At 37.7% G+C, this 23,176-nt stretch overlaps 2 protein-coding genes and 1 long non-coding RNA gene across 9 annotated transcripts in view; 2 read left to right on the top strand and 1 right to left on the bottom strand.

Moving 5' to 3' along the window:
• The window catches only part of PLCG2 (phospholipase C gamma 2), a 72,256-nt gene extending 61,807 nt beyond the window's left edge, over positions 1–10,449 (top strand). For all 7 annotated transcript variants that reach the window (XM_038185661.2, XM_038185663.2, XM_038185660.2 and 4 more), the window contains 5 exons: positions 236–350; positions 1,693–1,860; positions 2,725–2,813; positions 6,234–6,418; positions 7,243–10,449. In XM_038185661.2, coding sequence (XP_038041589.1) covers positions 236–350; positions 1,693–1,860; positions 2,725–2,813; positions 6,234–6,418; positions 7,243–7,285 — 600 coding nt within the window. In that variant the 3' untranslated portion in view covers positions 7,286–10,449. The remainder of the gene's footprint in view (positions 1–235; positions 351–1,692; positions 1,861–2,724; positions 2,814–6,233; positions 6,419–7,242) is intronic.
• Positions 10,450–12,675: 2,226 nt separating this feature from the next.
• Positions 12,676–15,603, bottom strand: SDR42E1 (short chain dehydrogenase/reductase family 42E, member 1). The gene is made up of 3 exons (XM_027466766.3): positions 15,378–15,603; positions 14,957–15,058; positions 12,676–14,391 (listed from the first exon to the last, which is right to left on the bottom strand). Exons 1-3 carry the CDS (start codon positions 15,530–15,532, stop codon positions 13,287–13,289), a joined length of 1,362 nt encoding a protein of 453 aa, XP_027322567.3. The 5' UTR covers positions 15,533–15,603; the 3' UTR covers positions 12,676–13,286.
• Positions 15,604–20,098: 4,495 nt separating this feature from the next.
• LOC106017288 (uncharacterized) lies at positions 20,099–22,720 on the top strand. The gene is made up of 3 exons (XR_002402484.4): positions 20,099–20,283; positions 21,103–21,186; positions 21,396–22,720. It is a non-coding gene; the product is annotated as an uncharacterized lncRNA (long non-coding RNA).
• Positions 22,721–23,176: the final 456 nt, after the last annotated feature.

Here is a 23,176-nt window from a genome sequence, read left to right as displayed (position 1 = left end):
AATGAGTGTCAGCCATTGCATAAATCACTGAGTCACCCAAAGAATGGGAGAATATTATTATTGGTGGCACAGATAGTTTAATACATGCGAACATATTCAAGAGATTTATCATGTTCTTTTGGGTTTATTTTTTTTTTCTCTAGTGAATTCCTGTTCAGTTCTGTAGGCTACCTTCCACACAAATAATGGTGTGAAGTTTCCTTTGGAGGTGGTTATAACGTCGTTTCTTTTGCAGGTTTTGGGGGCTCGCCATCTTCCTAAGCCTGGTAGAAGCATTGCTTGTCCCTTTGTAGAGGTGGAAATTTGTGGGGCTGAATATGATAACAACAAATTCAAGACAACAGTTGTGAGTGAGTATCTGAGGTTTTCTGTGTTGTGGGGACATGGTTATGCTCTGAGTGCACTTCAATAAAATGAGTAGGTGATGGTCATGAATTTACAATGTCTGTAGTTGGTCAGCAACCTGTATGGGGAGGAATTAGGTAACTGTTGCTCTTGGCTGGTGAGTCATACATTACTGTTTTCCTGGTTGCCTCAGTGCCAGTTAATTTGGGAAACTCAAATGTGTATCAGAGTTTTTTCAAAAAACCTCAACCATCAGTTTGTAGAAAGTCATGATTGTTTTAATTTTTGCCCATGGACAAGTTTGCATAATCTGCACGTTTTTTTTTAAAAAAATAAATAAAAAATTGCTGTCTTGAAAGTGCCTCCTACAGTTACAATCATTTGCCCAAACTCTGGTCCCAGTGGGGAGTTACTGCTCTGAGATCCAGACTGTGTTTATTTAAATTTGGGTTTGAAGACTGGCATCCCATCAGAGACAGCTTGGGTATATATGGCTGTAAAGTAGTATAACCTGAAAAACAGAAGTTTGATCAAAGCTTGCTCCTGGTGAGTTCTGGATAAGGTGTGTTTGTCTGTAGAGGAGGTTAAGTGCATTTAAGTGCACTGAAATGGGACAATATCTCACCAACAGCCAAGTAAAAATTGATTATTGGAATTTTAAATGTAAGAAGATAACACAGAACAATCTTTAATAAACTGACTGGCTGTCTTTTCACGATTTAATATATCTGGATGTAGCAGTGTTCCTCTGGTAGACAAGAGGCTTTGAATCTAATTATCCAGGCCACTGAAACTTACAGCTTAGAGAGGAGTGGAAGAAAAACACAGAATAAAGAGCAAAACATGTGTTGTGGCTCTTCAGTACTTCAGAGAAGAGGCTTATGATTTTAAATTTTTGTGGGGAGTGACCAAGACCTTAGACAGCAAAATTCCTGGCAGTATTGCACATGACAAGTTACTTGGTCTTCCAGAAACGAGTACGAGAATTGAGCAATTATACATCAGTCTTTCCAGTACTTTCCATGCTTTTACTGATATGGAGCATGAGGCTCATGAATATGAGCAATGAATTAGCTTTTTTTACACGTACACATCCAAGGAGATTTTGTATATTTAAAGACGAATAATAGCCTTTCTTTGTGGATTTCCATCCCTGCCAAGCTTCCTCCTATCTCCCCCCACAAATAAACAAATACAAACTGCCTGAAGTGAGGTTACAACATGAGACAGATGGTAAATAGGATTTTTGGGCCTTTGTATTCCCAGAAAATGTCCAGGGATACATACCCATGTATGAATGAAGTGAATTTATTGCTTCATACAGCAAATGTTTCCTTTTCATTACAGATGACAATGGCCTTAATCCAGTTTGGGCGCCGTGTCCAGAGCAAGTGAAATTTGAAATTTATGATCCCAATCTAGCGTTTCTGCGCTTTGTTGTTTATGAGGAGGATATGTTCAGTGACCCTAATTTCTTAGCACATGCCACTTTCCCTATCAAAGGAATCAAAACAGGTAAGAATGGGAGGTGTAATATGGGGCTAAGTCAGAAAAATGTGGTTCAGCATTGTTGTATTGTGATCTTGCTGTCAGTAGCAACTATAACACGCCAAAGGAGAATTGCGCTTTTGATCTGCTCCTTTAGTTGTTTGTTATGATGTGGGGTGTGTAGTGTGCAAGTATTTAAAATAATTCTCCTCTCACTTTCTGATTTGTTTTGAGATAGTAAAACATAGAAAAATTTGCAACAGCAAAAAACACAACAAAGATGTTAAAATTGCTACTGATAGTGTGCCGTGACTCTGAGGAAGTTAAACATAAATTTCTTGTGTACCTGTAGACCCAGAGGTTTAATTCTAACTTATTTGTTCTGAAAGTGGGAGATTCCAATAAAGGTTCTTTCTTCCTCTCTAGTTTGTGTTGTGTTTCAGAAGAAAGTAACAAGATCACTACTTTTGATATTACACCTATCTCCTTACTAATATCACTTATATGTCTTCAACTGTCTTCACCATGGACTCCATCTCAGCAACAGGGTTATGTGCTCTAAGTAAAATGTGGGAAGATTCTGTTTTGGTGTCAGTGGATTTGTTTTATTAATTGCCTTAGATGTGGACATATGCAGAAGTAGGTTTTCTGATTCTCTCTGCAACTGGCTTTAGTTTTCAAGAACATGTGAAATCTTGTGTTTTTCATTTTGGCCGTTATTGTCTTTTGCTTCTCTGTAATTCACGTAGCAAAGCCTGCTCTCAGCAATGGAGCATTTGAGCAGAGAAGGATCTCTTAGTCCTTAGGACTGTTTGCACCATTTTGATGACTGCAGGTAACCATTTGCCTTGATTCTGGTTCTCCTTTGTGTATGTTTTTTGTTTTCCACAGGTTTTAGATCAGTTCCTCTCAAGAATGGTTACAGTGAAGACATAGAGCTAGCCTCGCTTCTGATTCATTGTGAAATGCAACAAGTTCTGGTGAGAACTATTGGTTTGTTTTGTGCACTTAGAGCTTGTGTTATCAGTTCTTTGTGGAAACCGGGAAGTGAGGATTTAGTTTTCTACTGTTGTATAGTCTGATATTTCATTAGGTATTGGGGAAGACCAAGGATGCGAATTGAGTTACTCTCCTCTGGGGAGGACACAGATTACTCACTTGTTAAAAGAAATAATGCAGAAACAAAGACTAATTGCCTCTATTTTTTTTTTCTGTTACAAGCATGGTCATTGTCTTCAGTGTTAACTACCTGATGCTGTGCAAAGCTAGCTAAATTCAGGCCTTAGCTTCTTGGAATTCTTTTTAAAGGTCCTGCATTTAAAAAAAAAAAAAAAAAAAAAATGTCTTTAAGAAGAGAAGATAAATTTACTTCTCCCAGTATGTCATTAACATAAATAACCCAACAAATGGAAGACACATCCTGGTTCCTACTGAAGCTCTAATCTCCTTCTCTTAAGCCTCCGTAAAACAACTGATTGAAGTACTAGTATTTTCATGCACATAAGGAAAAAATGATGATGATGCATCCCTTGCTTATGAAGCCAGGCATTAAAGCGGCTGATCTGTGAAGAGCATTTGTTGGTGCTCCAGAGGTGGTGCTTTATATGCTAATTTAAAGCAGGTTTATTCTCAGACTGTCTCCATACCTCAACAGTATGTTATGCTATTTGCTTTATATATTAATATACAGTAACTATAATAACTAAATACATATGCAATTATAACTATATATTCATTTTTTATTTTATTATAATATTTTATTAAACACAATGGCATAGAAGACAAGTGATGAAATTTTATGGTACTTCTGGGAAGTGAGGATTTCACGGTGTTTTCCAGTACCCTTCTGATTCAGAAGAGGGGGGAAAGAAAGTAGAACTTATTTGTAGTCATTCACAACCATTTAGGCTTATGCTATGGTTCACACCAGTGTACATTATGTTTCCTGATTAAACTATCAGATTCTGCTAACAGTAAGTCTTTATGTCTCTGGAGAGATTTGTGCCTGTAGTTACACGTACTGAAATGGAAATGTTTGAATTCTCAGTCACATTCCTCACAGACAAATGGCAGCCTCTTGTCCAAATGTCCTTTGTCAAGACTTTTGTAAAGCCACCTTATGGACACGTGATGTAAAAGGACTGTGTGTAATCACAGTTTTTGTAGCCATGGTAGCTTTCTTCTGGTGGTTAGCAAGAGTTAGGAGAGAAGAAGGCTGGGAACTGAGACAAAGGGTGTGTATAAAGAAAAGAGATGTATGTCCTTTGAAGATAACATTTGAAATGTTCATATTCCATGGATACAAGTCTGATACAGGAGGCCAGATAAGCTTACATGTTTTTGTCTTGCCTCCTTTGAGTAAACTGGTAACAACTTGCTATTGCCAAAACTGTCGAGCATGGGCATGATACGTAGATACATTGCTAATTCTTCCTCAGAAATTCAGATCATTCTTTGCCTGGGGCAGGAGTATCTCTTAAAGTGCTGCTCGCAGCAGCAGTGTATGTCTCCCAGTCTGTCAGCACCAAGTCCTTTCACAGTAGCACATTTCACACTCTTGAAGCCCCTTCTGCTTAAGCCAAATGAAGATGAAGCACAGATCTGTATTTTCACGCTTTTTGATATCTTTGGGTGATAATGCAGTTGCAGGAGAACTTTCAAAAATTTTTCCTTTAGTTTGGCAGTCTGCAGCAAACCAAGATTTGCCATGGTTAATCAACTTCTAGAGCTTCTGCCAGGTCATTCAAGAAGCATCAGGAAAGATCAAGCTTGTATCCATCTGTTCTTCTGCTTTTTTTTTTTTTTTTTTAAATGACCCTCCATAAAATGGTATAATTTAATAACAGGCCTGTTTATATACAGAGCCCATCTGCATACTCTTGGAGATGAAATACAAAGATATAAAGGGGAATTACAGATGGCTGAGAAAATTCTTTAGGAATAGAGAAGCAAGAATATTGCAAAGTAAGCATTCACATGTGTGAATCATTTATGGGGCCTTATGTAGTTTTTGTCCAAGTTGACTGGTCTTCCCGATCCTGCAGAAATTCTGTTACATTGGTGCTGTTGTCTCATATAGAAGCATGTCTTCTTTGTTTGAAATTTGATTTACTTGCTTCAGAAAGTATGTGTACCACTTTAGCACTTCCTAATTACAGTGGGCATTAAACAGCATTTTAAAGTCTAGCTTTGCACAAATAGTAGTACATATGCATCTCGACAATTACACCTGCAAATTGGTAATTAGCAATCTGCTTATTCCTTCTGCAATTTGGGAATGCAAAGTTTCATTCCTATTCTTGCAGGGGAAGCTTTTTAAAACTTAATCAGTAGCATAGCACTGAGGCTGCTCCATTTGCTTCAAGCCATACCAGGGAGCTGTAGGAGTATGCTTTGGGAGGAAAAAGAAAGGTTAGGAAAGGATCTGGTTGCTCTACCTGTTGAAACCCCATGGGTGTTTGCTAAACATGACAGCTTCCCTAGATCTGTACTGAGTGCTAAAAGAGGCATTCTTATTAATATGCCATCTCTGAAAATGCTTAGATTTTTATGTTTATTGATTCCATGTCATTTCTTGTAAGATGTGCATCTTGTTTTGCTGTTGATGTAAAAATTAAGACTTAGTTCCTGCCAATACTATTCCCCACCAGTAACTCAATAAAGGAGACAGCTTGTGCATCCAAAGTTTTGAAATATTAAAGCAATTTGAAGTCATGAAGGGAATCATGATGATTGTTTTATGCTTGTGGATAATTTTGAGATGTTCTCCTGTGGGCCACATTCAACAAGAGAAATTCAGATGGCTGCAAATTATACTTGAAATACTTAGCAAGTTCTGTTGCAGGTTGTCATAGCTCCACAGAAACAAAGGATGTGTCCTTTCTTGATTGTCTGACACTTGATAATATTAGAGATCTTATTTACTAGTCAGTATTTCCACTTGCAGCCTAGATTTCAATAAGAAAGCGCCAGGAATATGTCACCTTACATAAATATGGTGGAGCAGTCAAAAATAAGATTTAAAAAAAAAAAGTCTTTTAAAAATTTATAATCTGATGTCCCACAGTGATACATCGTTTGCTGTCCTTTCCTTAACATGCTGGCATACTTTGTGTGTGGAAAAATATTCCAACATATGTTTCAGATACAGACACTTCATGATTCCTGGAATGTCCATGATGCCCCTATTAGACAGTGTGGTGCCTTAGATAATGGGTGTAAGGGTTTTTTTTTTCCACTATGTTCTTAGTTACTTAGTTTATTTCCATAAATGTTGCAGAATCATCATGCAAAACTAATTTTAGAAAAACAATGGAATGTGTTTAGAAAAACAAAATAACCACCCAAACTCTGTTGGTTCTGTCTTACACTGTACATTGTTTTCCAATATTCTTTTGAAGGAAAGTGAAGAAGAGCTTTATTCCTCATGTCGGCAACTTCGGAAACGCCAGGAGGAGCTTAATAATCAGCTGTTCCTTTATGACACCCATGTGAATTTAAGGAATCCTAACAGAGATGCTATATTAAAAGAATTTAATGTGAATGAGCACAAACTACAGATATATCAAGAGACATGCAACCGCAGGTAGGTTGATAATCATTCTCCTTCCCAAGGCAGCTCTGTCCAAACATGATTTATGGTAAGGAAGTCTCAGATTTATTAAAATAATCATCTAAAGAGTGACTGGAGTAGGATGAGGATATCTCAAGTGAGGCTGGGCTGCAAGCCACTAGAGGCCAGCAGACTCAATGAAATACCTGCTCAGTGAAATCCTGGTTTTAGGGATCGCAGTGAAACATGTAATCCTGTGAGGTTATGTTCTTTTGCTTTCTAGGAGAAAAGCCTGGAAATACGCACAGCCAAATAGCCTGTATTGTCAAATAAACAAGCCACCTTACTCCTACAATATCGGAATTATGTCCTTGGCAGTGCTATTAACATATTAAATGTGTGGGAAGAAAGCACACTTCCAGACAGACAAACTGCAAAAGATGAAAGCAGGAGTTAGTTGTTAGAGCACAGAACTGTCAGTTAAGTGTCAGTGCACTATCCAAAGCTTAAGAGAAGGGTCTGTCTCCTTTGCTGCTACCTTTGCATTGTGAGGGAGACAGAAGCTTCTTGTACCAGTCAAGTACATCTTTTTTCCTTTCTGAGCTGATGGGATGGGAGGAAGACTTTTCTTTAAATATTTTTACCATTTTATGTGTGCTGAACAGCTGTGTGAATCACTGGCTTATTCACATTTATTGCAGGAAAAACAGTACTTGTTGCCGATATGTTACTCGCCATTTGTGTCTAAGTAAAATGAATGTAGTAAACTGTTCTCTTCTGAAAAATTCCTAGTAAACTTGACTTTTCATTCTTTTTTTTTTTTTCTTTTTTTTTTTTTTTTTTTATTTTCCCTTAAGATTAAAGGAGAAGAAAGTCAGTAACAGCAAATTCTACTCTTAAAGCAATCATTCTTTGATGGATGCTTTATGGAGCAATTCAGGAGGAGATATTAATTTATCCTGGTCATCCTACTCCATGCAGATCTCATCAAGCTGAATGAATAGAAGAGGAGGAGGAGAAAAGATGGGTTTCCTTAATAATTTCTTGTTATAAGAAAAACTGTTTAAATTCCTAATAATTTATATTCTGTACAAAGCATACCCTCTGTGCAGGCCAGACTTCTGTGTATTCAAGATTTTTAAAATTGGAGGGTGGGTAATTGCATAGACTTCACTTCTTATCAATACCTGAAGCACAAGTTTAAATCATCTACTGTATTTGTGTACACAGGCTGTAGATAAGACATTCATAACAATTTACATGCATGGAACCTCACCACTTTAACAACCTGGCTCCTTAAGATTAACTGGTAGTGAGTTTTTTAATTTATTAAATGCTGTAAAAGCACTTTTGCACCAGCATTTTTTTTAATGTATGTTACAGAAGATTGTACTTTCGATACTGTATAAAGTATTTTGGGCAGCTAATAGCTCATACTGTATTGTCTTGTTATAAGTTTTCTGTTCTCTTTTTGAGTACCAAATAATGTTAACTTTGTTGAAACCAAATATCCTCTGTGACTGTAGTTGTTTCTTCTTGAAAAGTTTAGGAAAGGAACAATGTGCGAACCTGTGTTTGCAGCCCCTCTGAATTTATATTCCTAACTTAAGGCACTGGAAGGAAAGGTTTTAATATATGTGGTAGGAAATACCTGTTTGCAGAATGGAAAGGTATTTCAAATCTGAAAAGCATTTGCTTTGGTATACTATCATTATATGCAAACCCTTTCAGCTGCTAATGTGCTTAGAAATGATTTTTTTAATGAACTGTCCATTTTTAATCTTGCAATCCTAGTTAGATGGTAGCATCAAATGATAGTGTTCTGTAAATGTGTAGACCATTTTCCCAAAATGTATCTAATCCAAGAATGATAGTATACACAGTCATTCTTACAGCTTTAATCAATTGAAGAGCATTGAGCTACAGATGAGAAAACTTGTTAGATTAGCAAGTGTGTTTTGTTGCAAGAGCAGAGTGAAAGTCCTTGAATGGCATATTTAAAACCAGTTGTCCTAATTTGAGATAGTACTATGTTACTACTATTGAATTCCTAGTTTCCTTCTGTCTACATGGGTGGAGTTTTACTATCTGCATGCATGAGTTTACCTTTCATGTGTGTGCACAGGAGTTATGTCTAAATGACTGCCTGAATTATAAAATGTTGCATACATCATGGTGTATTTCTGATCACAGAAAACCTGCTTGGTTTTGGGATTCATTGCCTGATGAAGCTGCCTCAGCAGTTCTCAGTTGCTCTTGCTCCTCATGCTATGAATTCTGTTGTTTCAAGATGCACTTAATTGATGCCATAGTGCATTCACCAGCGATGGTTTGAGGAACTCCTCTGAGGTTTTAGTTACTCTGAATAGAGTCTTGTCTCTTATCTTAAGATGAAAGTGCTGTAATAGTGTCCTACAGTGCGGTGGCTTCTGCAGATTTATTTTTTCTTCCTGGAGAAATTAATACCAATCAGTGAACTGGAAAAGAGAAGAGGATAAAGTTAAAGGTAATTCTAGGCTTCTTCCTGCCTGAAATCCCTTCAGTCCCCAGCTCTGCTTGGTCTTTTCAAAGATTAGATGGACGCCAAAGGAAAAAAAAAAACAAAAAAAAAAAGGGACAAAAAATAAATCATCAACTGTGGATTTTGAAGGTACAGCAGTAACTTAGACTGCTGTGTAAAGCTGTGCTTCTCTGCAGTATCCATGCGTGATGGGCTGGCCAGTTGCTGTTGCTGGAAGGTGAGGACCTTTGGTGCGCACACATTTTGTAGCATGATCTGGGATGCATTTTGTTTTGTTACATGATCAGTCCCTGTGCTATATATTTCATTCAGCAGCATGTATGTGTCTTGTTTAATGTTTCGAGAATGTTGTGTTGTCAGTATTGATCAGACAAGGGGGCCCAAAGCCCTGTTTGGAAGGTCCTGAAGCTCTTACTTCAGTTGGGACTGGATCTGTAGGCAGCTGAATACCAGCTGGGCTTATACTGATTACAAAAAATAAGAGACTGTAAGATGCTCAGGCTGAGGGAGATCAAAACCTAGAGCTCCAGGTTGTTGTTTTTTTAGCTCATTTCCAGAGCAGACATAGCCAGATTGCCCATGCGGGTCATTTGTCTTGACTACTTTCATTTTGCATGTTCCTGACACAGAACAGCCATTGTGTGATGAACGTATGAGTTCCTTGTGCTGCTGTTGTCCAAATGCTTAAGAAATAGCACCTTTTACAGTCCTTCAGAAAGTTGTGTGTATGTTATGTCACGTATGTAATGTCAAAAGTTACGAGGTGGTACTCAGTATTTATGAAAATCCATTTCATTTTACAGTAAGGCTTTTTTTTTTTCCCCCTCTGAGTATAAACGCTAGGTTGTATTCAGAAAGAAAATACTGTGTTAGCTGTTTGGTTGATGTGTGAATTGGGCCAGGCTGTGTACTAACTCTTCTCTTGCATTGTGTTTTAACTCTGAAGCCCCACCTCTCAATTCTTTGTCAGGGCAGACTCTAGCAACTTTTTCACAGTTGCAGCTGTTTTAATATAAAACTAGGATTGAGTGTGTGTGCTAATTTTATAATCTAGAAGGGAAAACATTTATAAATTTTTGAAGTTAACAATATCTGTTGTATTGTTACATTCTTACAGAAACTATTTTAAATCCTTAAATTATTTTATTTTTAATAAATAATTTTTGATAGCGGTGATGTAAATGATGACGGATGCTTCTTCATTTAAGCATTGTTTATTGAATTTCATGACTTAAATCTCCAGCCATTTGAGTCGGTATGAGTGTGTTACTGAAAAGTGGTGTGTTAGAGTTATGGTGTGTTATGTTGGAGGTCGGAAGAACGGCATCTCTGTGTTTTTAAGATGAACTGACTTTGATTGCTTCCATAGAAGTCATCGTTGTTGCACTTCATCTGGATACAAACGAGCACTGCAGAAGGAAAAGGTCAAAGATCACATTTAACTTGCAACTCCTAACCGACCTTTTCCAGGCAGATACTAACTTTGGTTGTAGTGAGTATCAGATTTGTATCAACTCAAACAATAAAGCATAACCAAGGCAAAGATGAAGTTTGTAGTAATTTGGAATGCATGTTCCCTTTCTGCTCACAAGGTCACCGTAATTGTATGGGTGTAAGTGTTGCTGGGGGCAGGCATGATGTCTTTAACATTTATTTATTTGTATCTTGGCAGTCTTGGGAAGAAAAACTTTATCAGTCTTTTATTAAAAAATGTATGCATGTTGAGTAGCAATCAATATGAGGTATCTGTAGCCTAAGCCATCTATGAGGCTGTTAGACGAGCCAAATGGTCATCTTCACCTATTCATTTGTGAAAATTGGTGTTCTTAAACTGTTCACTTAAAACATCAGCACCGTTCTTTTTACCTTCATTAAATAATGGTGAGGAGTAGCAAATTTTCAATTCTGCTTTTTCAGTTTTTAGGTGTTCTGGTAATTAAAGGAAAACAAATCATGGGGTGAAAGGAAAACAAACCATTGATGACAATTTTGAAACAGACACAAGTGAATTACCTTAGTTTACTCAGCTGCTCATCCAAAAGTAGTAAAAAACAAACAAACAAAAAAAAACAAACAACAAAAACAGGAAGGAAGGGAGAGATTTCTCATTGAAAAATACTTGAAATAGAGCAGCTGTGACTGGCTTTGTATGTACATAACTCAAGCAATTTTAAACTCCTTAAGCCAGACGTTTCCTCTTTTCATTTTGGAAAGTAAAAGAGGAAGAGTATCCTTCACCTCTTCTGTAGTCTGGATTCTCCTTTTTTGTTTTTGTTTTGGTCTGGGATAACCATTGCCAAGCGCCCGCTTGTTTCTCTGAACTAGGCCTGATTTAGTACCCCGTGCTCAAGCATAAGTCATGGGCAGTTAGGACACAGTAACACCTCTTACTCCGTTATCAATGAGAAGTTCTGTCCTTGACTCCAGGAAAATGAAGACCTTCATGTGTTTTGCTCAGCTTCTGCAGGAGGATTTGCTGCTTCAGTTTTGGTATTCGTGTTCGTGCTCCCCTCCCCGAGCAGAAGAAAATAGCAGAAGAAATTCCTCCGGGGCACAGGAGTTCTGTTCTACATCTTAAAAAGGTCTGCTTTTTACAAGAATCAGAACCACGATATTGGTATTTCATGCCATGCAACAGGCCTGTGCACTTTCTTGTACATTTTCTTTTGTCTATTGCTTCTGCTAGCATTAAAAATTCTTAATCTATTTCTGATAACATTATGTCAAAACCAGGGTACTTGGAGGAGACAAACCAGGTGGTTTTCACTTGAAAAACAGGGCCTGCTAGGAAGGTAACAGCAGTCCAATGCTTTCATGAGATCACAACTACCTTTATTTTTCCATCTTTAAGTAAAGCAAGATTCTTCTTCCTGCAAACTATGATTATGTATATTAACAGCTTCTGGTAAGTGGCCCTTCTGCCATCAGCATGGTGGAACACTGAAATGCCATCGTCTTCAGTTGTCCCTCAAGTTAACTATTAAATTTTCTTTTATGGTATGCACAGTGGTGGAGGAATTAAGGAGGAAAAAGAAAACCAAACAGATTTCAAGTAAAACTAAGCATCTAATTATCAGTGATTACAAAAATTAACTGAGGAAACAAACTCAACATTCAAAGAATGCTGGCTTCAGTCAGCATTAACTGAAAATATCTTCATCTTCTAAACACAGGTGGCAGCGTACTTGTAGCTTGGTTTCCCAACTGAAGCTGAAGTTACTGGAACTAGCATAAAATTAAAACAGTGTAGTTTCAGCTATTAAAATGGAAAGACTAGGGACAAGTGTGAACTTCCTGAAGGATTGTGTACTTATCTAGAAATACTGAGAAACTGTAATGCTTATCAGTTAAGGGAACACAACTTTGTGATTTAACATTTCGATGTGAAGTTTCTCAGCATCTCTTCTATTGTTAAACTGAAAGAGATGAGGGAGTTAAGTACAGATCATTACTGTTTCTAGCAAAGTATTTTCTATTCTTAAAACTTCACAAAATCCTGACTTTCACTCTGCAGAGCGTTTATCATCCTGCTTCAAAGGTGACGTTCTCTTCAAATGCTATCAGGTGTTAAATAAATATTATTAAAGGCTAAAAAGACTTTATAAGCAATGGAACATGAGTGTGATCACTTATCTGATGTCCTTTATGTATTTTTTTTGTTTAACCATTCAGTAATGCTGGGAAAAACCATAGCTGTTTCTTATGAATGCACTTGTGGTAACTCATTTTAAACAGGAATATTGTAGTTTGAAATATATACAGAGCTGTGTTGCTTCAAGCACTTCGCTGTCATTTTATTAACAATTCAACATTTTCCAGAAGTGTCATTAGATATCAGAGTTTACTTAGAGAAGTACATCAGAATTTATTTTTTTTAAAAAAGCAAAACAATCCCCAAAACATTCATTTATTGTCTATCACTTAAACAGTTAATCAAGCAACTAAGGCAAATTCTTGGTCAGGCATATATACATCCAAGCTGGAAAGCAGAATTTGGTTTTGGAATGTGATCAAAGAGCAAGTTTATTCTCCTCTGGATCATGTAGCAGAAACTTGTTAGGAATAAAGGGGCAGAGTATAATATTGTTGGGGAGGAAGGGTCAGTCTAAGTGTACCACTGTAACAGACAAAAAAATGCTGTTTTTGCAGGAGTACTAAGCTTTGTCTTATTAGTGATCTGATCAATTTCACTTTGAAGAGGAATTTTGTATAAAAATTACATCTTTTTTACTTAGCAGTTCCGTTCCTTAGGGCTAGAAATGTTAAAAATATTTACCTGAATAGCACCAATGTGTTTTTTTAATACCTGTCAACACTAACGAGTACTCAACATAAGTAAATTCTGTCCCCCACATTCCATAATGTTCAGTGTTTCATCTTTCAGTGTGAAAATGTAACTGCAGATGGAAACCATGCAACCACCACGGCAATCAACAAGAGCAATCCTCCATTCCTAACAACCTTCGTAATGGTATACTTTCTTGGCTTTGGTCCACAGCCCTGAGATTTAAACCACTCAACCACTTCATTCAGGCTGTATTTTTGAGGCTTATACCCCAGCTCTTTCTTGGCTTTCTCCATGCTAAAATAATGTGTGACACCGGTTTTGTAAACTTCTGTGCGGGTGAGGAGAGGCTGAAAATTATAAACATGACCTACAAGAAAATGAACTATTTCAGTAAGGAATGCAAAAAAATAGACAAGGGAGAGAGGAAGGCGGCAGGTTGGGAACTTATAACCCAGCCCTTCTACTAATGGTCGGAAAAATTCGAAGTTATTTACTGGCCTGCCATCTGAAATAAAATAGGCTTGGCCTGCAGCTATGTGCTTTTTGGTGGCTTTGAGGGCCTCAAAGGCAAGGATGTGAGCCTGAACAAGATTATCTACATGTACAAATTCTACTAAACTGAGAGGGTCTCCATATACAAATTTAAACAGTCCCCTTTCAATGTAACTAACTATTCTTGGAAGATGTCTTTGCTCTCCTGGCCCATAGATACCTGCTGGTCGGAGAGCACAAGTCCTTAATACACCTTTCTCATTTCCAAGCTCAGCACCGTTTGCCTCCAGCACCTTCATTTCAGCTAAAGATTTGGTCCGGGAGTAGTGATCTGGATGAAGGTGAAGAGGTAGATAAGGCAGAGATTCATCCCCATTTTCTATAATCTGGCCTCCAAATATCACGTTATATGTACTTGTATAAACCAGACTTGACACTCCTGTGCTCTTGCAGGCCTGGATGACATTTTCTGTTCCTTTCACGTTAACAACTTCTATAAGTTTTCGGTTCAGCTGCTCCCTGCCAGACATTCCATAGGAAGCGATATGGAATACGCAGATTACATCTTTAAGAGCCTCTTCCACTTCAGACAGACAGCAGACATCCCCTCGCATAAACTTTATTCCCTCTGGCACTGGTTGAAGTGGCTTCGTGACATCAAAGAGAATCACATCCACTCCCATTTGGTATATGGCACAACCTAAACTAAAACAGGACGGAAACCACATGTTATATACATAACACAGTAATGCATGAAACATTTCACCTGGAGGAAAGAGAAGCCTATTAACTATTCTAATATATCTTTTTAATTTATTCTTTCCCTCTTTACTTAGAGGAAAAGAAAACAAAAGAAAAAACATAAAGTGGGAAACTACAATAAGGGAAAAAAACACAACACCACTAACTGGTGTTTTTAACTGCGTTTTGGAAGAACCCAGGCATTTCTCTCCTGTTCCCTACATATTTTGAGGATAAAAATGTAAATTCCTGTTACAAAGTTGCCCAGACTGATTAAATATTGAGACTAACTGTCTTGTAATCATGTGGAAACAGAATAATGTATTTGCTTAAAACATTCAGAAGCAGTATATGATTGTTTGTTGAAAAACGAGACCCCAATAGGAACCATCAGGCGATGGGGTGAACCAGGTGAGGAAGCTCAAGCCCTAGATCCTGTAGGTTTCCTTTCACGGACGGATTCTGTTGCCTCACCAACAGCGCTCTATTACATTTATTCTTGTATGTAATAACTATTTAATGCACTAACCGGAAGCCAAAATAGCCACCTCCTCCAGTAATTAGGACCGTTTCCTTGGCAACATTTTCTGCCTCCATCCTCTTGCCTTTGGTGCTGTTGAAGGAAATCGATCTATAAAACACACAGTAAAAAAGCACGTTAAAACCAATCCGAGTTCTAACGTGTCTGGTTATTCCCAGCTATAGGTCGTGCTTTGATTCAGGCCCTTCCTTCCACCATCTGCCAGGCAAGGCGGAAACTGGCATTGCTCCCAAGCCAGCTTATAGCTGAAGCAGCGCTGCCTGTCGCGAAAACGCAGCGACTCCGCGGCTGGGAAGCTCCGGGGACGCCCTCAGCCTTCCCTCCCCGGCTTTCCGCGGCCGTTCCCTGCCCGTTTGGCCGCGGTGGTCGCTGCGGGTGAGGCCGGTCCGAGGCCCCGCCAGCCCCGTACCTCAGCCCCGGCCCCGGCCCCGCTCCGTGCCGCCTCCCCGCGGGGCCGCCGGGCTCCACGGGAAATGGAGTTCCCGCGCCGGGCCACAAAATGGCTGCCAAGAGCGCAGGGCGACCCGGGGGGGAATGGGGCGGTGGGCGTTGGGTTTGTGTCATGGTGTGCGCCGTGCTGTGTCAGTCTGTGCCCCCGCAGATACTGCTTTCCTCCTTTCCTTCCCCGGCGATACTTGAGCAGAGCTTGGTGTTCACTGTGAGGTGCTTTAAGATGAGGAATCTCCAGTTATCTTTGAAGCCTGAGCCTTGTCGCGCTGTCACGTTCCACTGTTTATACTTGAAAATAAAAATAGAACTAACTTTCTGTCTCCCTCATTTTTAATTGTTTTCTTTTAGTCCTGACGCTCTGTGTGTGCACAAAGTCTTTAGTTGCCTCTGTAGTTCAAAAACAAACCGTAATTGCAACCTCACCAGGAGCCCATTAATAAATGCTGGTTTCCATCACATGCCTACCACTGGAAATCTTAAAAAAAAAATAAATCATATATATATTTTTTGCCTGCTTAACCCAGTATCTTTCTGTGTACTGCTTGAGAGCCAAAACACAGCACCAGTTAGTCCAACTCCTCTCTGGCCATGCTGCTGCTGACAGTGGTGTGTAGATACCTCGGCCACTCTCGAACAGGTTGTGACCTTCAGGAGAGCTGTGTATTCACGGTGTCCTGGGGCCATGAACCTGTTTGAGATGTGTCCTGCTTCTGGAACTCATTTTCACTGAAGTGTGTTAAAAGTACCTGGTGACAGAGCCTCCCCAGGCTTGCTTCACATTTTGGAAAGTGTAATGTAAGACCTTACAGTTATTTTTGGACGATGATTTCATTAGAGAACAAAACGTTGATACATAAATCTCTTTCTCCTCTAGAGCACACAGGTTCTCATTATTGTTATATTGTCATCAATCTGGAAGAACTTTATTTCTCGTAGAGTTGAGTAAGAAATGGGACAGCTTGATGTCGTGCTAGTTATCCCAGATTCTCACGGTGCAATCTGTGCTGCACAAAGGCTAAATAATAACTAATACATGTAGTTGCTCTAACGTTCATCTATCACAAGCCTGTATTGTATAGCATGCTAACAGAAGAGTGTTAATCTCATGGAGAGGCTGAAATGTTTTTGCTAGTGGGGAAGCAATGCGTAATGGTGACTGACTTCAACAGAATTGCTCCCGAGTTAAGCATCAGAAATGCAGTGCAAGCTGCCTACAAGAGAGAGCAGTAATAGGAAAACAACATAGAATTACACTTTCAAAGTCTGTTTTGTAGTATTTTCCCTTTTTCTTTCAAAGCAGTGTGAGTCACCTGGGGAATGTCAAAAAGAACTCAAAAAGTGAATTCACTGTCAAAACTACTTAAAATATATGAGTTTCCATTTTGCAAAACCTTGAGAGAAGTAGACAAAATATGCTGTGTTTTATTTTGATTGACGAATGGCAAGAATTAAAACTAAGCAGATTCTGAAAAGAATACTATGAGCACTAAATATATATATATATATATATATTTTTAGCAATTATTTTTTGCCAGTGAACCTCTGTGGCTCTTAAACAGCAATTTCAGGCATAGAGCAAATGTTGCATGTGAGCAGAGCAAATGACTTGCATGTCACACGCTTATCAGTTGTGGTCAGCCTGTGAACAACCTGACTATGCAGAAGTGCTGCATCTATGTAGATGTGTGGAGTGTCTGGCTTGGAGGGCATCCTTCAGTCATATCTGATGGTATAATTCCCTGTCTGCTGTCTGTAGGTGCAGAAGAGTGGGTCTTGAGGCAGCCTTGAATCATCCCTTAAAATAGTTTGCAGTGTATTCATAAAGGCATAAGAATTCTAGCTCAGAAGCAATAATAAAAATCATTTATATATCCTTATATTAAATATGAGAATCCTGGAGCTATCTGAACTGTGTCTCTGACCTTGCTTTCCATGTTGTGTGGGTAAATCCTTGCATTTGAATAGGTTAACTTCAGTATGACAGTTTGTCTACTGGGCTTTGTGATATGTCTGTGCTGGACAGCTTGTAGGATTGAGACCTTCATCTACATTCTGCTTTTTCTTGTTTTCTGCCTAGTTATGTACAGTGAAAGAATTGTGTCAGATTATGTTATAATTAGTGTAAATATTATGAATATAAGAAAGCTGTGGTTAAGATATTGTAAAATTTAAATGACTATCATGGTAATGAACTCATATAATTATTTATTTATTAATTTAGTTGGTCTTCAAAACATAGTAGGAAACAGTCATTCCTCACTTTACAGTGACAGATTTGACTTTAAAACTTGACACAGATCACATTTTGCACAATCTGTTTGTTCATGCTATCTCAATGATTTCCTGTAAGACTCTGTTTTTCCCTAACATTTTAATGGACTTTCTGAATCTATCTTAGATTGTATATTACCATCAAATAAATAGAATTCCACTTCTACTTTTTGTATGATGGAATGCTTATCCAGCCTTTTTAACTTCTTTTTTTTTATTATTATTATTTTTTATATATTTTTTTTCCTAACCTGCAATGCTGGTCTCCACTACCGTTTTCACTTTAAAGAACTAGACATTTAGAGCGGGTGCCATGCTATAGTACATCTTGCATATATCCCAGCATGCAGAGAATCAAACTATGTTGCAGTTGATTGAAGAGATTGTATTGATATGTGCAATTACAGGCTAGGACAAGATATGTCAGGATAGAACCATTTGCAGTGTAAATAGGGTGTTATCTGCCATAACCTTAGATGAAATGAAGCTGAAATGGACTGCAAAGAACTCCTTAAATCAGCAACTACACAGAGCTAAATAAGCAGCTGTAGTGAGCCACATAAGGTGGAAAGCTTGAGTAATGAACTCATTTATTCTTCTTTTATTGTATGTTACTTCATCAGATTCTGTTTGAAACTTAAAATACTTAACCAGTAAAATTACTTTTGTCATCAAAATATAACATGCCAACAGTACCATCTCAGGAAGCAGTAGTATTTCATCTGTGGAAATAAACCTTAGTCTACTGTTTTTATATTACTCAATTGATTTCTTTTTGGTATTATTTAATTCTGCCTTTTTTTTTTTTTTTTTTTTTCATTGAACCAATAGAGTGGGAGAGAAGTACAAGACTCAAAACTAGATCTAAACAAGCTGCATCGCAAGACGTGCAAAAACATTTGGTTAGAGCAGTACTAACAAGTCTAAAACAACATCCGTGTCATGAGAAGAACAGGAGTAGAGAGAACAGGAATGTTCAAAATTAGGATTAAGCATTCTATTTAGATTAGAAAGGAATATTTTTAAAGGAGAGCAGGGTTATGAATAAAAATGCTAGTCTGAGTTCTTGGCTCAGATAGGGGTTTTCTGAGTGAACTTCAGAAAATTGATTTCTGTTCTCTAATGAAGCACTTTTTCACTGTGCTTGTTTCATTTGTGTTTCTGAAGCTCAAATTGGAGGTGCTATGCAAATATTGATAAAGCAAGAGACCCGTTGAATAGGGCTTCAAGAGTTTTGGAAAGTATGCAAGATAGACATTCAGAAAGGGTTATCAGTGACTTCTTAGGATATCTGTTCCCCATCAGTATTGCTTGTAGAAAGTGCCATACTTTCGGAGATGTGGAGATGACAAGCCAAGTATTATAGTTTATTTTTCCTGTTCAAATAATAATAGAAAAACTTAGCCTATCTGTTCCACATGGAGAAAGGAAAAGGATTTCAACGCTAATGGCAGTCACCCTGAGAGAGGGTGCTGTTGTACCACAGCGTTGATGTAGCACAAGTATCTGACATTGTTAATATCAGCGTTATATTTGGATTCATGGTAACAGTCATTACAGCTTAATTACCATCTTGGTGTTTCATGCAGTGTATGTGTGCTGAATCAGGAAACAATAGGAAGACAGAATTCAACTTTCCCTCCGGACAGCTGTTCACAGATCAGAATGACATAACCTAGGCGGTCATGCCATGGCTATCTTGAATTTTATAGCAGGGTTTCACTGTGGTCATCTTTAGTGCATCAGTTTATATATATATATATGAAAAGTCATTATTATAAAAGATGATGAAAATGTCTTCGATTATTTTTGCAAGGATTCTTAAAGCATAGATGATTACCTTAGAATCCGATGAAATACCAGTGGTATTCATATAATTAAAATAGGTTACAAACATCAGTATTTAACAGTGCAAAAGCATGTTATCCAGTATCACTGAGGTGCCCCATAGGTAAAAGGCCAAATTTTAGCCTATCCTGATCCTTTACTTCATGAATAACTTCTGTAATGCAAAGGAAGTACACAGGACTCTAAGGGCTGAAGTATTGAGCCCCTTTGTACCTGAAAAGATTATATGCTTTAGTGCATTAATAAACGTCTGATGAAAAGGCTAGCAAAATATTCTTGAAAAGACTTTCACAGATGTTTTTGCTTTCAGAGTAAGGGAGGACAGGTTTTGGGATGAAATTCTGAATGTGTTTGATTCAGTCACTTAAAGCAAGTCTTCTCCTAAGTTAAACGGGCAACTCCTTTGGAACAGAATTATACACTTACATTTCAGTAATTGTCTGATTAGTTTTCAAGTGTGATTCAAGTGCATCCAGCTGCCCTGATTTACCACACTGATAATGACGAATGGCTTCCCTGTTGCAGTAAATTCTAATTTAATTCCACTATCTGTAGGTTTTCAGAAGTTTTACCTACTTAGCTAGCAAAAACAAGATGTCAGTCTGCTATGAATCATTGACACTAATAATTGAACATCCAGCTGATGGTTGGAAATGTACTACTTTGATCATTTGGGGGATCTAAAGGATATTTCAGCTTCACAAGCAGCTAATCATGTGCTATACTGTATGTAGAACAAACTGGAGGTAAAATATGTTCTTTAATCTGTATCTTGTACTGTGTTAATTTCCTATCTGTGAATAACAAATCTGCAGGTATCAGTGCTGAGGATGAGAAGAGATGTGTCAGAAGGAACTCCAAAGCCTGAGTTTGTTCTAGCGTTTCAGTAGGATTCTCAGGGGAAGCTGTATTTACTGAGGAAATGTTGTAGTACTTGGTGCTTTCATTTTCATGATACTGTGTTCTAGGTCTAGGTAGTGGTCTTCCACTTCTCTGGCACTTGTAACAGCAGGACAGGCACTGGCATCAGAAATTATACTGCCCATTTTAGTTCTGTAATTACCTTGAAAACATTGCAAAAATTACATTATTTTGCAGAGGAATGATCAGGTAAGAAGTTGAACATCTAAGTAAAGGAAAGGAAAACAACTTCAAAAAAGGATGCAATCTCGTTTTTGCTTCAGCTGTATTTAAATTAGATAACCTCTGTAAGCATTACTTAATGGCAACTTGGTATTTACAATAACAGTTTTCTTATGCATCTGTGTGATTTATCTGTACCATGAAATTAATGATAGTATAATTCAGAATTCGTAAATGTTTTATCATGACCTGATATATTACTTCATTCTGAGCCAGTCCAAATTAAGTGGTTCTGGCACAAAGCCGTGCCTTTGAAATGGATTTGTTCAGAACCCAAAATTGTGAAGGTTGTAGACTCTGTCAAAACAAGGTAAATCCCCTTACTCTACAGTGGGGCACAGTTACTAAGATTTCAAAGACAAGCTAGTTATAAAATGAATTTATCTTGTTCAAAAGTCTTATTCGGACATGTTTTATCCTAGAATGGTAACGTGAAAGATATGTTCAAAGCGGGAACTATTCAACTGGGAGTGTGCAAGAGCTGTAACACTGTTATTTTCTGCAAGGTATTTTTGCTCTTAGTTTTCATTCCACTTAACAGAAATTGTGGGTGCAGCGTCTGGTTATAACTAATTTTGATTTTTTTTCTACTTTTGAGGGAAAAGCAAGACCTGAATACGCGTGGGATTGAAAGATATGAATTTTTGTTTGATTTTTGTAGCAAAGGAATTCTGACTGGGCTTTGTACTTAATGTATTTCTTCTTTATCTTTCAGAGAGTATCCAGCTAGTTGAAACAGGATTTGTGCTGGTTGACAATGCTGGATTAATTCCAGGACATACATGAGCTTAATTTGTCATTCATTCTAGGAATGCATAAGAATAAAACATCAGATGCATTATGGACAAGTTGTATAAATTGAAATGTCTTCTGAATGATGTAGAAGAATGACATGTTCTAGAAACTGGATGTTGTGTATAACGAAATTTTTGCCCATCTAATATGCAATCTTAAAGTTACAAAAAAAAATAGCAATAATAAAAAACGTTGTAAAGGAATTCTTTATACACTATCTGAACAAAATGTTATAGAGGAAAATTGCTTAATCAATTTACATTTTCAGCTTTAACAACTCACAATTATTATTATCATAAGAATGTCTGTTTTAGCAGTCATCATTTTAACACTTTTAAAAGGAAGGCATTATCTAGTAAAATTCTTTTCCCAAGCTGTTACTGACATTGCCTTTAAAAATACTCTGGAAAACCTTGGGAAAGCAATTTGAATGACCAGAGAGAATCCCTTGAGTGCCATATGGTTAATGGAAAAGCCAGAAGACTTCACTGTTTGTGTTTCTTGTGTAGTTTTGGTCCTGGCTCTTTTTCCTAACCTCATCAATTAAGGTAATCTGTGCTAGGAACAGGCATCAACTAAATCAGGCAGTTAACCACACATAAGTAGCACACACATTGTAACTTATCAGTCAGGATCATCTCACCTTCCGAGATGTTTTATCTGATTATGGAGAAAATGCCTTCCATAACTGTAATTTAAAGAAAAACAACACAAAATGAGTCACAGTTTGTAAGTGTTAATAAGAATACATTATGCAGCCAAACTCTCCTTGTGTTGTGTTTGCAAAAAGACCACACTGCTTCTGCCGTTCCGCATTTATTTTATTTTTTTTGGCAGGGATGGCCTTCTCATTGTGTTCTAAAGTTTACTAACTTGGGAAAGAATTTCAAAGTTGGAATGGCCCTTTTGAAAGCAGGCTAGAAGCAATGCCCCCATTTAGATAGCAAATTTATTTCCCTTATTATCTCTGGTAAGATAAACATGACATAAAGCAGTCCAACCAGGACTGAATAAGGAGGCAGGCCTCCAATGAGTGTAGACTGTGCTTTAAGAAAGCATCTCTGCTGCCACTGAATCCGGTTTTTGTATGTAATCTTTGTGCAAAATCACATCATTTGTGTGTTCCATACTTTGTACTTCTTAAAACTAGAATTATTAGATTATTGGAGTTATTAGATTTCTTTAACAAGTTACCCACTGGTTGCTTCTGGCCATAATAGCTGAAGTTAATGTCATGGCCTGATATCTTGGGATGAAGGTGCTATGGAGTATGAACTTTTATTTTCCTCTTTTGTGGAGTGAAAAGAGTACAAAAATTATGGCTAAAGTAAACCTATGTATGTAAATACTATAGAATATACTTCATGCATAGTGGCTATAGCCCACTTAGCACATCATGCTGGAGGGCTGCAAAACAGCACTCTTAAGAAAGTTTGAAATAAAAAAAATATATATTTTTTCCCTCTGTTGCATGTATTCTGTGGCTGCACTTGCAGCCTTTGAGCTGTGATTTTCATATTGCAGTTACACTTTCTGAAGCTGCTTGGTGATGGAGCTATTCAGTTTTAGTAGATGAGCTGTACCCTTGCAGGTGACATACTAAATGTAATGTAAGTCTTTAATACCATTCAGATCAGGCTTCATCTTCTTTCATTATAATTCATCATCTTTCATTATAAATACTGATTTTATAAAAGCTTT

This window comes from Anas platyrhynchos, chromosome 12, assembly GCF_047663525.1.
Source record: "Anas platyrhynchos isolate ZD024472 breed Pekin duck chromosome 12, IASCAAS_PekinDuck_T2T, whole genome shotgun sequence".
Taxonomy (NCBI): domain Eukaryota; kingdom Metazoa; phylum Chordata; class Aves; order Anseriformes; family Anatidae; genus Anas; species Anas platyrhynchos.
The sequence above is the reverse complement of the archived record's forward strand: the minus strand, read 5'-3'. Positions and strand labels throughout refer to the sequence as shown.

Bases quoted from the DNA above. Each gene is read 5' to 3' on its own strand.
- SDR42E1 (XM_027466766.3), bottom strand. From the start codon at position 15,532: ATGACACAAACCCAACGCCCACCGCCCCATTCCCCCCCGGGTCGCCCT. The intron at 15,059-15,377 runs GTACGGGGCTGG...TGTGTTTTATAG, and splicing joins GGGCCGGGGCCGGGGCTGAG to ATCGATTTCCTTCAACAGCA. The intron at 14,392-14,956 runs GTTAGTGCATTA...GTCCTGTTTTAG, and splicing joins GGTGGCTATTTTGGCTTCCG to TTTAGGTTGTGCCATATACC.